General features: G+C 38.5%; 1 protein-coding gene across 2 annotated transcripts; it reads left to right on the top strand.

The window, feature by feature from the left end:
* Positions 1-4,878: 4,878 nt before the first annotated feature.
* LOC108696815 (speedy protein 1-B-like) lies at positions 4,879-13,551 on the top strand. 2 transcript variants are annotated; one of them, XM_041562967.1, is made up of 8 exons: positions 4,879-5,650; positions 6,372-6,458; positions 7,576-8,243; positions 8,368-8,426; positions 9,112-9,197; positions 11,048-11,216; positions 12,759-12,941; positions 13,428-13,551. In XM_041562967.1, the coding sequence occupies exons 3-8, from the start codon at positions 8,141-8,143 to the stop codon at positions 13,470-13,472; spliced, it is 645 nt and encodes a 214-aa protein (XP_041418901.1). In that variant the 5' UTR covers positions 4,879-5,650; positions 6,372-6,458; positions 7,576-8,140; the 3' UTR covers positions 13,473-13,551. The 2 variants fall into 2 exon arrangements, with proteins under 2 accessions (XP_041418901.1, XP_041418905.1); XM_041562971.1 differs by lacking the exon at positions 4,879-5,650 and having other exon boundaries at positions 6,072-6,458.
* Positions 13,552-15,051: the final 1,500 nt, after the last annotated feature.

Below are 15,051 nucleotides of genomic sequence, written 5' to 3'. Positions count from 1 at the left end.
ACGGGCTGATACTTATCGTAGGCGCTACGACTCCTTTTCACTTTCTCATGTGCCAATTCACCATCCAGCATTCTCAGATACCATTTCTTAATATCAGAGTGACGAACTGACCAACATCCATAGTACAAAGAGATTAGTTGGGATGATCTACCCACTGCAGTCTCTACACTAGAAGAGGCTAAATGTCGGTTAAAAGTTACCAATGAAAAGTCTTTTTGGTAGAGTGCCTCCTAAAGTAGAGTTCTCACCTTCTCCTTCCTGTTCTCCACTGAGTAGCCCTCAGAGCTACTTCCTATTTCACTGCTGATGGGGGAAGGGAAGGAACGTCAGTGGACTGCTGATTTGCTTTGGCTGTGCTCGTACGAACAAGGAAGTAGAATGTGACTTTATCTTCAGTTTCTCTGTTTAGGGGGGAAAAAAAACATAATTGCTAATTTAAAGGAGTGGTTCACCTTTACTTAGCTTTCAGTATGTTATAGAACGGCCAATTCTGAGCAACTTTTAAATTGGTCTATTTTTTTTTTCATAGTTTTTTTTAAATTATTTGCCTTTATCCTCTAACTCTTTCCAGCTTTCAAATAGGTATCACTGACCACATCTTAATCTTAAAAATCAACACATATACTGTTATTGCTACTTTTTAATACTCCTGTTCAGGTCCTCTCCTATTCATATTCCAGCCCCTTATTCAAAGCAATGTATGGTTACTAGGGTAATTTGGAGCCTAGCAACCGGATTTCTGAAAACTGCAGACTGGAGAGCTGCTGAATAAAAAGTGAAATTACAACTCAAAAACCACAAATAATAAAACATGAAAACCAATATCCCTCTCTACAACATGCTAACAGTTAATTTAAAGGTGAACAACCCCTTTAAACTAATCGGTTCTGTCCATATGTGTTATGGTAGAAGAAGCTTAGTACTGTTATTTCTGAACGTTTTTATTTTTTTGTTTACTTTCTACAAAGGCTTCAAAGTTCGCCACTGCCCCTATATCTGTCCTATTAAATGAACAGGGCCAGAGGTCTAGCTCACTACATCACTACATCCATAGTGCTCACGCGTAACATCTTCTTAGGAAAGGGTTCCACTTCATCAGAGGAGACAGCCTGGCCTATGTGCCAGGGAACTGAAACATTCATTTGCTTCTGCAATGTTCCATCCATGCTAATGTCACTTAAACTTTTTATCTGGCAATTAAGAGGTTACGTTCGTTTGCTGCTTTTTATTTTTTTCCTACTTGTTAATAATATGATTTACCCACCCCCCTTTATTTCCCCAGCCCCCCCATCAAATACCTCATTTTAACCCTCATCACACTGCCAGAAAGGGTGTCCGCTTTTCTTTGACTTAGCCCCTCTTTCTGGCAGGGAAGGTGTTAAAATTAAAAAATTAAGGATCAAATATATAAATATCTATATATATCCTATGTGCCATGGTTTATGAAAAATTCTATGGAAAAAAAAAATCCTAGAAATTCTAAAAAAAAAAAAAATGTTAAAAGCAAAAAAGAAAAAGGAAAAAAAAAAAGAAAAAAAAGCTCGGTTTATTTTTTCAATGTTTTCATATTAGAGCTAAAACCGTAATGTACAGAAAAAAAATATCTTTGACTATTAAAAAAAAAAACTTGCTGTGTGTAAATTATTCAACAATTAACTGTTTATATAAAAATTATGAAATAAATTTATCCAAGAGTATTCTGCCTAGAGGGTTTCATTTGTCTGACGTGTTGTAATTGCCACTATACATGTCTGATACGTACAATATACTTACCCGTTGTGTAATGCAATTGCAATGTAAGAATCTCTTTCACTCTGTACAGTACAGGATCTGCTCACAACCTGTAGTGAATTGATCTGTATCAACACACACTGAATACTAAACGGTCTCCTAACCACTCACACTGCAATACATGATTTTACCCCCCTTTTATATAGGGTCTGATTGCCCCCCAAATAGGGACAGTAAGCAATGCTACCATGCAAACCAGGGCATGACACTAATGTATATTACACAAATGGGAATACTGCTGGTTATTATGCTTAAAACGAATCTATGGATGGGGCCCTGGTAAGCCAAAGTGTTAGTTGATTGGTCAGTAACATAGTAAATTAGGTTGAAAAAAGACACACATCCATCAAGTTCAACCTTTTTAACTGAAGCCTCTCCAATTTGCCCCAGATGGGGAAAAAATTCCTTCCTGACTCCAAAATGGCAATGGGAATAGTCCCTGGATCAACTTGTACTATGATCTATCTCCCATAACCCTGTATTCCCTTACTTGTTTAAAAAGCCATCCAACCCCTTCTTAAAGCTATCTAATGTATCAGCCTGTACAACTGATTCAGGGAGAGAAAATATTTTCCGAATATTTAGGCGGAACCTCTTTTCTTATAATCGGAATGGGTGACCTTGTGTCAGCTGGAAAGACCTACTGGTAAATAAAGCATTAGAGAGATTATTATATGATCCCCTTATATATTTATACATAGTTATCATATACCCCCTTAAGGGTCTCTTCAGCATGAACATCCTCAATTTGGCCAGTCTTTCCTCGTAGTAAGATTTTCAATACCTTTTACCAGCTTAGTTGCCCTTCTCTGATACAATAATGTCCTGTTTGAGTGATAGAGACCAAAACTGTACGGCATATTCTAGATGGGGCCTTACAAGTGCTCTATACAGTGGAAGAATGACCCCCTCCTCCTGTGACTCTATGCCCCTTTTAATACAGCTCAAGACCTTATTTGCCCTTGATGCTGCTGACTGGCATTGCTTGCTACAGCCAAGTTTATCATCTACAAGGACTCCAAGGTCCTTTTCCATTATGGATTTGCCTAGTGCAGTCCCATTAAGGGTGTAAGCGGCTTGGATATTTTTACATCCCAGATGCATGACTTTACATTTATCAACATTGAATCTCATTTGCCACTTAGCTGCCCAGATTGCCACATTGCCGGCTACCAACCCCTGAATTTATAAACTTGCGCCTGTCATGCCCCCTTTTGTGACATCGGCGTGGCTCTATAAATAGAGGGGATGCAGCAGAGTTCGGATTGGGAGGGGGTGGGTTAGGTCAGGTGCTAGTCAAGTGAAACTATCCTTGACAATGTTGTGGATTTAATGAACTCTAATAAAGCAGCACCCCCCCAAGGCATGGGGAGGACAGGGGGCCTGGACTGCAGTTTGCTGTATGGTAGTCCCACTCTCCAGTCCATAAATGTTCGTTGCCAGCGTCAGACTGGGGGTCCCGGGTCCCACCGGTGCTGCTGTCTCAGGGCCCCTCCTACAGACCCCTGCCCTCCACTGCAAGGTTTTTTTGTGACGCATGTGCATGTTTTTACGCGCATGCATGATTTTTATGACGCATCTTTTTTTTTTGGCCAATGGTCCAGGGAGCAGATTTGGGCCAGTGGGGCCCACCGGATTTTTTCCCAGTGTCCCGCCGACCCTGCTCGTCACCCATTCCATCTGACCGGGGCTGGTTAGGATGTGGCATATTGCATTGAGGGTGCAGCTAAAGATATTTTGGGGGGGGAGTCATTTGTAGTTATGCCACTGTAATGGACTGTACAAACAGGATCTAATCTGTCCCCCCAATTTGGTCACACCTAAACAGACATAAAATACAGGGTCTGACCTGCCAACACACACAATGTACAACAAAGGTCTGCTTTCACCAGAAATGCTACTGAGCACAGGGTTTAACTGGCCAAACCAACTAGTACAAATTGAAATCAAGCCGCACTCGCACAATCATTGTCACAACCAGCAGACCAGAAACCAGCTACTAACCTAACAGGTCATTCTGTACAAAATGATCTTTAAACTATCTGATAACACTTCCCAATACAAGCACAACAAATTGAGCTTTTTGACACTTTACAAAGGTACTTGTGCCCAGGCAATCTCTAGGTTCTGGCAAATGCTGTTGTAAGATGTCATAGATAGTCACTACTTAGTGGGCTGGTGGGGGCTGTTTGGGCATCTGTACTTTAATTGCCAGGGCCTATTTTGACTCCCAGTCTGGACCTGCTTGTGCCTACAGATGGCTCCTTAGCTTGCGGTAGGGACAATGGGTTTGTTAACTCTACTCTGATTAAATTTGAACAAGTGCATAAGCAAATGGTGCTAAAGAGTATTTGCAAAGAAACGTACTAACCAGCGATCACTCACAGCAGCCAACCAATGACACAGCAACACTGATGAAGCTTCTGGGACAAGAATGGCCACAAATATTTGATGTTAGCACTCTGCATTGCATTACATAATGTGTCTGCTTCATTTAGAACAAAGTTGAAACAAGTATGCTGGCTTCACAAAAGGGTTGCAGGAGTTACTTAGTTAAGTTGGGTTGAAGTGCACATATATACACACACTCCCTCCTCAATACACTCACATAAACTATATATACCAATATCTATACTAATTGTAGATTTTTATTATCACAATAGCCTTTGATATTATGTCTGTCCAAGAAATCATCACAACATCACACGGCAGTGCATTCCACAACCTCTCTGTCCTGACTGTGAAGAACCCCCTACGTTGCTTCAAATGAAAGTTCTTTTCTTCTAGTCTAAAGGGGTGGCCTCTGGTACGGTGATCCACTTTATGGGTAAAAAGGTCCCCTGCTATTTGTCTATAATGTCCTCTAATGTACTTGTAAAGTGTAATCATGTCCCCTCGCAAGCGCTTTTTTTACAGAGAAAACAACCCCAACCTTGACAGTCTCCCCTCATAATTTAAGTCTTCTGTCCCTCTAACCAATTTAGTTGCACTTAGTCTCTGCACTCTCTCCAGCTCATTTATATCCCTCTTAAGGACCAAAACTGCACTGCATACTCCAGATGAGGCCTCACCAGGGACCTATAAAGAGGCATAAGTATGTTTTTATCCCTTGAGTTAATGCCCTTTTTTATGCAATACAGAACTTTATTTGCTTTAGTGGCTACGAAATGGCACTACCCGGAATTATACAATTTGTTATCTACAAAAACCTAGAATATAATACATGATTGTCATGCCATTTGTAAAGTCTGGCTATGTTTACTGATGCAAGGTTTCACTGAGAATAACATACTGGACATAGAGGACTATATATTAAAGGTCAAATTTTAGTGTTTTTTGAAACCATGACTAAACTCACATTCTATAAAACAATGGATCTCATGGACTTTATTAAAAGATCTGAATATAAAAAGTAGAAGTGGACACTAAAACCTTGTCCTGCCCTGTGCAAAGTCTGCATGCCACTGGCACGAGGGAGGCTACAGTGTATAGGCAGCTCCTCTTGTTCACCCAGAGCAGAGGGCAGCACAGTGGCATCATCAGGAAAGTGGCCATAATGTTGCCAGAAAGCATTATAGCTACAGTTGTTTTCAGAAATGCAACAAGTTACAGGTGTCACTTGCACATGGTTATTATTTTGTAGGACACCATCTTATTTCTTTCACTACTGAATATATTTCTAGTGGAAGGGAACGTGCTGCTATTGGAGAGATCCAGCAGCCCCTGGCTTCCCTGTGCTGATCAACCAATAAGAGCTCTTGAGCATGTGACCAGAGCCAGTTAAAAACCGTTGGGATGATGCTGATGTCACTCTAACGGTTTATCCCTTTGGAGATTGATGTGAGCTGGTGAATCTCAGGTAATTTTTAATCTTTTTATATATATAAATCTTCTTATGCACCTTACACTAGTGGATTTTGTTTTTATTTTGTTTCAAGCATCACTTTGAGGTGTAAATTTCAGTCAGTGCTCCCCTTAAGTCATACATTTAGAAATGCACAACACACTGCTGTATCACTCACTTGGCCATAGTTTCAAGAATATTCATTATGGTAACAAGCAAGGTTTTGCCCCAAGCTCATCCTAGCTGATCCCCAGGCAGGGCCTGCAGGTGTATCTAAGAGATCAATTAGGCTTTCTATCCAAATCTCCCCCCAGCCACTGCTTCAGCCTCACACACACACATGGATATAGCAGCTGACATGTATTAAAATACAAGGACAGATAAAATCACCAGTTTGTTGGCTCTTAATAAAGATCTTATTCAGTTTAGAACATGTTGTAGGATTAAAGGCACTTTTGCAGCCTGTGAATCTTCATATTTTTCCCTAACAATATTTATTTACTTAACTGCTGTGGGTGCAAGCAAGGGAATGGATAACTCATTAGTTCAGCAATGAGAACTGGGGACCAGCTAAACGGTTTTCCCCCAATGACTTTAATTGTATACCTTATACCCTGGGCCATTAATCCACTTCTTTTAAAATTGCACCAGCCAAAAAAGCACAATACTGAATACTAATACATCTGCCCCATAGTAAATCTTGTTTTTTATTACTAAATCATCCTCTCTCTTTCAGATTTCATACAGTGAGCGAGGATTACAGATTGAGCGAGGATTTCACAGGACTTCAAAGACCAACTAGACAAGAAGAAATGGCAAGAATGTAAGTGAGGCACCAGATTAGTCACTATCAGGCCCAAGAATAAAATTGGTGTGAAACTGAATAGAAACTGAATAGAAATCACTGTGCATGTGCCAAACAGCCTGCACTATACAATATGTAGCAATATGTCGTTAGTTGCATATACAGAATTCACACTAATGTAAAGTGAGCAAAATCCCTCACTTGCACTGTAATGCTGCATGTTTTACTCATTCCTGGATCCCAACAACTACTCAAAACTCATGGCACGCAGGTTCTCAGACAAAGTGGTTATACAACTAAATATTAGTTTTCCAACATAACATTGTCTCATCTGCCATTCACCTTTTCAGACTTAGGCAATATATTCCAGCCTAGCGGTGGCCATTTCAGCACAAAACATAAATCATAAAACAAACTCCTGCCCACTCGGCGCTACCTTCTCACATTTGAAGAAGTCCCTTACTAAACTGGGCCCCTTGTGGACTACCAGCAGAACTAAGCATGTTTGGCTCACCCTTGTACTCACAGTACTCCTTTTGCAAAGTGCTCAGCCTCCTGGCTTCCCTCACTTTCTTAGCGAGACTCTTGGTCAGAGTTAGAGTCACGTCACAGTCTCCCTCTGCTCTGGGCAATTGCAGGTATCACTCCCAGCTCCTCTATGATTAACTCACACAGCCATGTCTCAACATTCTAATTAAATTCAAATACCCGTTCCACAGAACAGCCTTCCTATGGAACGTGAGCTCCAATAACCGGACTGGATATAGGAAATGGAGTGTCTAGCTACTGCAATCTTTAAACAGAAAAAACAATCTCTGTTTATTAACTCCTTTCCTGGAGCATATCTCCATTACAGAGGAGAACTTAAAGGTTAAAGCCACAGTTTCCAGCTTTTCTATGTCATTTTACCACAAAATCAATTTCTCTCTGCAGCTCTGCCCTTAGTTTCACCAGACAATTATATTAGTGCACAGTATTAGGCCTAGTGATTTAACTGGGATCAACAGCAACCGACTTGGCCTGGACTGTCCAACCTGTACCAAAATATCTTCTCTGCTAAATGAAGACTGTAATATACAGTACTTAGACTGCATTGACAATACAGTTGATTAAAAGAGGTTATTTTTTATTCCAGCCAACAGTGGATAACGCTCTCTTCTCAGCCTGCCCGGACAGGGAAGAGAAAGCGCAACGAGGAAGACGACGAGCGACCTTCTGTGAGTGTGAAGAGGTAAGTAGAAAACATTTTACATTCAGTGAGCAGGAAATTGACTGTAAATAGGCAAATTGGTTTAGTTGCTAGGGCACACAAGCAACCATTCTTTCGTATACACATTTATATCTTTCTTATTCCCCACTCAAAACGATCTCAGGTGATCTCTGAGGCAGCACAGAGAATATCATAAAATGGGGGTTCAAGGGAAAAGATCTAAAAAGGCAAAATTCACTTGAATATATTTTCCAGTTTGGTAAGATTATTTAATATGCCTCTGATTATGGTGTAAACGATCTGTCTCAAGAATTAATTTTGGGTGTATAGTTTTCCTTTAAAGGGGCTGAATCCTCTTTAATAAGTACATTTGCAGCTTATTAAAGGAAGAGCTCTATGATTTTTGTCACTTAATTCAAGAAGAATTCCATACATATGCAATTTGAAAATAAAATAAACACTTTAAAGACTGTTTTGTTATGGGAATGTAATGTACATGTCTCAAATGTTTGGAAAACTCTCACTTCTCTTTCTTGCCATCTCTAGGCCTGCAAGAGCTTCACCTTCCAACGAGAAGTTCTACCAACTGCTGGGTAAGATTTTCCCCTTGCATTGCCACTATGGAAGCCAGAGCACTTCAGTAAAATCTGTAATAGGAAAACTATGCATCTGCCTAAAATATAATTTCTCATTTCCTTTCCGGTATTATTTTTTTAGAGGACAATTGGATCAGAAGAGCGTTGGAGATGGACTCCTGTTTTAAGCTCTCTGACAAGGTATGTACACTGGGCATGGTGTTGGGTATGGGATGATGGTTTTGTGTTTAAGACTGTGATACAATTAGTCTTTCGTGTGTAGGAAGAAAACCAGAGCTATAAGCTCAGGGATAGACAACAAAAAAATAGTAATATAGTAATGTAGTGTAGTAATTTTTTGATAGCGTTACACCTCTTTGTGCAATTACTAGGGGGTGTGTTCTTTTTCTTCCACCAGAGGGTTTAGTGCTCTTCAACTGTTTGTGTTTTTTTTAGAAATATATGTGACCACCTCCTATGTGTAAGTAATGGATACTCACAAAAGTTTAATTGCATCACTAGCATAAAAGTGCAGTTGCTCCTCCAATGTAAGAACACACCCCCTAGTAATTGCACAAAGAGGTGTAACTCTATCAAAAAATTACTACACTATATATTACTATTTTTTTGTTGTCTATCCCTGAGCTTATAGCGCTGGTTTTCTTCCTACAAACGAAAGACTATTTGCTATTCATCTGAAGGAGAACAGATTTTATTCCCGGCCAAGGGAGTGAACTGCAGAGTCTCTGGACTTTATTTTGCGAGACTGTGATGCAATATCAGAAGTCTGCCTGTGTGGGTGACAGTATGTATAAAATTCCAGACTTCGATAAGTTGGTTTATCTTTTTTATCCCCTACTTACTGTACTTTGTTCCTTCTTTCTAGTACCTCCTAGCCATGGTCCGGATCTATTTCCAGCGTGCCGGATTACAGGAGCAGGACTACACTACAATCAATTTTTTTGCAGCATTGTAAGTATTTTCTCTTTCAACCCTTAAAATATTTGCAAAACCATACCTGCAGTTAGAATGTATATTTATCTGAGGGTTGTGCAGATCTATATAGAATTTGCTGTGAACATACACTATAAACACAACAGACAAAAGAAATCAAAACAAACCATGTCCATAAACAGAAAACAAATATATATTGAATTTATTTATTTATTATTGAATCTATTTTTGATAGAATTGAATATGTATCTTTTGGTATTACACAATGAGAATATAATTACATGTGGTGTATAAAGTAACAAAAAATAACACACAAACAGGAGAATCACACGCTAGAAAATACAAAGAGCTTATCTCATTTATTAACCAGGACAACCAGGATGACATTTATGGGTAAAAAAACCCTTCATCATATTCCCTAAAATGTTATCTTGTTTGTACATCTAGTTGGCCAGTACATGGGCTTAAAATACTTTGGTTTGTGCTACTGCCACATAACAAAAAGTGTCTATGGTACCACTCAAAAAATAAATATTAGATAAGTGAAAATACAAAAATGTATAGTAGAAGAAATAATAGGGAGAAAACACTCACAGTTCACCTCAGTCCCAAGGTGCAAAAACCAAAAACACTGTATCCAAGGGTGTGAGGGTCTCCAAAAATAAAGAGGCAAATATAAAAAGTAGAAAAATTGGTGTCCATGTCCTAATAAATTTTTCTACTTTTTATATTTGCCTCTTTATTTTTGGAGACCCTCACACCCTTGGATACAGTGTTTTCAGTACATGGGCTTACCAAGAACTGGGGGAGAAGCAGCACCATCTGTTAATTGTTAAATAATCGGTGCTAAAACTACTTTCTTTACTGATACTAGCCCCTACATGTAAAGGTGGCCATACACGGATAGATCCGCTCGTTTGGCGATGTCGCCAAACGAGCGGATCTCCCTCCGATATGCCCACCTTGAGGTGGGCAATATCGGGCTGATCCGATCGTGGGCCCTAGGGCCCAACGATCGGATCCTAGCGTTCGCCAAACGGGCGGTCGGATCGAGGGACCGCATCAACGAACAGATGCGGCCGCGATCCGACGGGATTTTTAACCCCATCCGATCGAGATCTGGCCGACTTTCGGCCAGATCTCGATCGGGGAAGCCCGTCGGGGGCCCCCATACACGGGCCAATAAGCTGCCGACTTGGTCTGTCGGCAGCTTTTATCGGCCCGTGTATGGCCACCTTAAGAGGAACACAATCTGCCCAGGTGCAGTAACCCATAGCAACCAATTAAAAGTTTGATTCTAAACAGGTAACAAGTAAATGCCTCAGGTTATTGGTAATTAGACCAGTAACTTGGCATCATTTGTTAATGGGGTGGTTCACCTTTAGGTTAACTTTTAGTATGTTATAGAATGGCTAATTCTAAGAAACTTTATAATTGGTCCTTATTATTTATTTTGTATACTTTTTCAATTATTTGCCTTTTTCTTCTGACTCTGACTAGCTTTCCAATGGGGGGATGTCACTGACCCATCTAAAACAAATGCTCTGTAAAGCTATAAATGTTTTGTATTTTTCTCTTTATATTCAGTCCCTCTCTTATTCACATTCCAGTTTTTTATTCAAACCAATGCATGGTTGCTAGAGTAATTTGAACTCTAGAAACCAGATTGCTGAAATTGGGAATTGGAGAGTTGCTGAATAAAAGGCTAAATAACGGAAAACCCACAAATAATAAAAAATGAGAACAAATTGAAAATTATATTAGAAGATAACTTGCTACATCATACTAAAATTTAACACAAAGGTGAACAACCCCTTTAATAACCCAACAGCCCAAGTGTTACTTATAAATGTTGACTTGGATTTTAGGCTACTTGCAAATGAGATGGAGGACGAAACAGACTTTTGGAGGCTGATTTACACCTGGGCCCTTGGGAAAACTTGGCGTGAACAATCTGCCATGTTCAGGAGTCTGCGCAATGAGCTGTGGTCCAGGATGAACTTCCAAGCCTGGGTTAGCAGAGAATCCTGTGAGGAGGTGTGTAATACTATATATTCTTTGTGCTATTGCTTCTATTTTCCTTGTGTAGTGTATTGTGTGTAAATATATATACTGTATGTGTACTGTATAGAGAGAGAGAGAGAGAGAGATTCGAGTACTGGCACTCACAGGATTTGCACAAAAAGAGAAAAAGTTTGCTATCTGGTGAAGAAATTGAAGGTTTATTAAGCCGACGTTTCGGTTCCACACAGGAACCTTTCTCCTTGAGAAACGTCGGCTTAATAAACCTTCAATTTCTCCACCAGATAACAATCTTTTTCTCTTTTTGTGCAAATCCTGTGAGTGCCAGTACTCAAATCTCTATATTTATAATTTTTACTTGAGCACCCAGGTCTTCTGATTAACTCTTGAGGTGTGCAACTTGTACCCATGGTTTATATATAAAAAGTTTAATATGGGCACAAAAAACTGACGTTTTGGCTGGAACACCAGCCCTATAATATCAGCACTCACAATTAGAAGCCTCACTTTGCCTGGGTGCACGCCACCATATTTCCATGAAGAGGCTGCACTCTCAAGTCTTACGAAAATTCAGGATCTTTATTGTAAAAATACACTAACGTTTCAGCTGTGTCCCAGCCTTTCTCAAAGTTACAAAATACAATCAAATCCACCCTTACATCGAAAGCAGTTGGCACGAATCTCTCAAACCACCCCTCCGTGACGTCTCCCTACTCTCCATTCAGCCTGCGCTAATGACATGATTTACATCTGCATATTTCGGGGCACATTCCCATGTGAAATTATACTAAATAGGAGCCTTCCGGAAACTGTATAACACATAACATTGTTGCAAAAACTATCATTTCATCACTCATTGAAGCTACCAAATCCCTACTGTGTCCTTATCAGCCCATTACACTAAGTACCGCTAATAATATACTCCCAGCTCCTATATATAGACTCATGGGTCTTGTATTGCGTATGAAAAAACTTTTTAGTGTTTATTCAACATTTCGTCTCTCTAACTGGGGCCGTCTTCCCTATTTTACTCCACTGTGTCTTCTCTCCTGAGAAACGTCGAAACGTGTGTGTGTGTATATATATATGAATCGTCCATTGGGATAGCATCACTGATGACATAATCACTCCTCACGCCAACTAATTTACGTCACCTTAATGTGTTTGGCGCGCTTTCCCCACTCTGTTTATAAATATGTTTGTTTTATTTGGCCTTCACTTCCTGAGGACGGCTCACGGTTTAGAGCCCAAACATTGAATAAACACCAAAGTCTTTTTTTCAGCACAAGACCTATGAGTGTGGTCTGTTTGTTTATTTGATACTTTGTGTATATGTACCAGCACCTAGGCATTACCTATTGATTTGAGTGCACCAGACCAGTGTTTGTGTGTGTGTGTGTATATATATATATATATATATATAGATATATATATAGATATATATATATAGGCTGGGGGAGAGACACCCTGAGCATAACTGTGATCATCATTATTACAATGCTGTTTGATATGCCTTTTGATATATGCTTAAAAATAATATACTTTTTTTTTCCATAGGCAATGACTGATAACCCGACCCACTGGGCCTGGAGAAGAGAACGACAGCCACACCATGGATTGGCTTGGAAATGGCACAGAGAACCACTTGACTACTTCTACTTTAAGGTTCCAGACAGCCCATCAGTTTGCTCATTGTGCCAGCAGAGGGCAGCTGTCTCCCAAGAGGCTGAGCAACCAAAGGTAATAACTAGTGGTGGACGAAACTGACCTGTTTCGCCCAGAAGCAGTTGCACTGACATATACCAGGGCCGGAACTAGGGGTAGGCAGAGTAGGCACGTGCATAGGGCGCAAAGCTGGGGGGGGCACCAGGCACGTACCTGCCTGGCTGGGTTGGCCCGGCTTTGACACATACATTATATTGTTTCAAAAGGATGCCTTTTTAGCAAGTGAGAAAATACAAAGTATTTAGTATAAAGTTGATCCATGAACTGCTCCCACTGCTGTCTTGAAGTGTGAAAGGATTTTTAACCCTCATAGGCAAATTCAACCTGCCTACCCGCAAATTGAAGATGGCTCCAAATGAAGTTTTTCACCTTCAACTTGCATGTAGGCAGGTTTCATTTGAATAAAGAGTTTAACTTAATGGATGTATCTTTATCTACTATAGTGTGCAGCATCTGATTTTAGGAATTTGCATAAAGTAATGATGCTCTCATTATTTCTAGATGCCTCTAAAGATCAGAATGAAGAAGGCCTGGAAAAAGGAATAAGTATTTCCCAAGTTTTTTGGGTTTTTTTGCAGCACCTCCTTGGTTATATATAATATAGTTACTTATTATTACTCTATAGTTGTATATTATCATTAGTTTAATAATAGTTTAATGATAGTTATATATTATAGAATCATTATATAACTTGCTATTGTATTGTATATTGTATAATTTTTAGATATAAATTATGTATATATTGATATGTTAGATCATTTAATATTTTGAGTCAGGAATTATAGTTCTTATATGGTTATATATTATTATATATTATCATTAGTAATATTAGTATTATGGTTATTATTATTATTACTATAGTAAAATTATACACTTATTTTTATTTAGCATAGTAAATGTTTAATTATACAGTGTATATATATATATATATATAGTATTATTATTATAGTGATTGATTCAGGTTCAATCACCATATTTGTGGTCAGATATAGTTATATACTATTGTTATTATTGGTAATATAGTATTATTATATAGTTAACTATTACTCTATAGTTATATATTAATGATTTAATATTTTGAAATATGAATGAAAATTATATAGTATATAATCATTATAATTTACTATTGTATACTTATGTTATTATATTATTATTATATAGGTATTTATGAATATATTATTGGATAGATAGTAATTTTTATCATATAACTAATATATGGTTATATATTAATTTATAGTTATTAGTAATAATAGTAATATTATAGTTATTATGGTTATTAACATTACACACATTTTTATTATTATTATATTGACTTAGTTAATAGTAAATGTGTGTTTAATTATACAGGTATTGTTATAATATTATTATTATAGTGATTGATCCAGGGACTTGTCTGATCGCCATATTTGGGGTCAGGAAGGAATTTTTTCCCACAGTAAGATGCAATTAGCCATTATCTTGCTGGGGTTTTTCAACTTCCTCTGGATCAACAGAAAGGACTATAGCAAAGGTTAAAACACACTGCAATATTTTAACAAATGTCCACAATTCTGTATTAAACATCTACAGTAGAGTATAATCAGACGGTGGCACCAATGCAACTAGAATACAGAAATCACACAAGAAGTACAATTGCAGGTAAATGCATAAAAAGTTAGGTACCATAGAAACCCTATTTAAAGAGGGGTTTGGGATTTCTAGGAAGCCCTCCTATCTGTGGCCTCAGTGGATCATACACTTGTTCTCCCTTCTACCACCCTGTGTCAGTTTGGCATGGGGTATAAGGAACAACAAACCCAACTGGATGCTAGGTGTGGGTAGAGTCAAGGGCTTGACCCTCTGATTAGGTGGGTGACCATGTACATCACATTTATTTATATTTCATTTTTTTGACATGGTGCCGCATATTAACAAACAGCTCAGTCCCACTTCAAGAATGGAACATTAAGCAAAAATATGAATCTTCTTTAAATTCAATTACATTTTTATACTGATAAATATATATTTATCCTTTCATTCTACAAGAAAAACTACTTATTATAATCTATTATTATTTTAAAGGTATTTAATTATAGATAGAAATGGAAAATTACTATTTGCATCATCATCCCCATATCAATTTATT

Source organism: Xenopus laevis, chromosome 1L (genome assembly GCF_017654675.1).
Source record: "Xenopus laevis strain J_2021 chromosome 1L, Xenopus_laevis_v10.1, whole genome shotgun sequence".
Taxonomy (NCBI): Eukaryota; Metazoa; Chordata; class Amphibia; order Anura; family Pipidae; genus Xenopus; species Xenopus laevis.
Note: the sequence above shows the minus strand (reverse complement) of the source record. Positions and strands in the feature narration are given on the sequence as shown.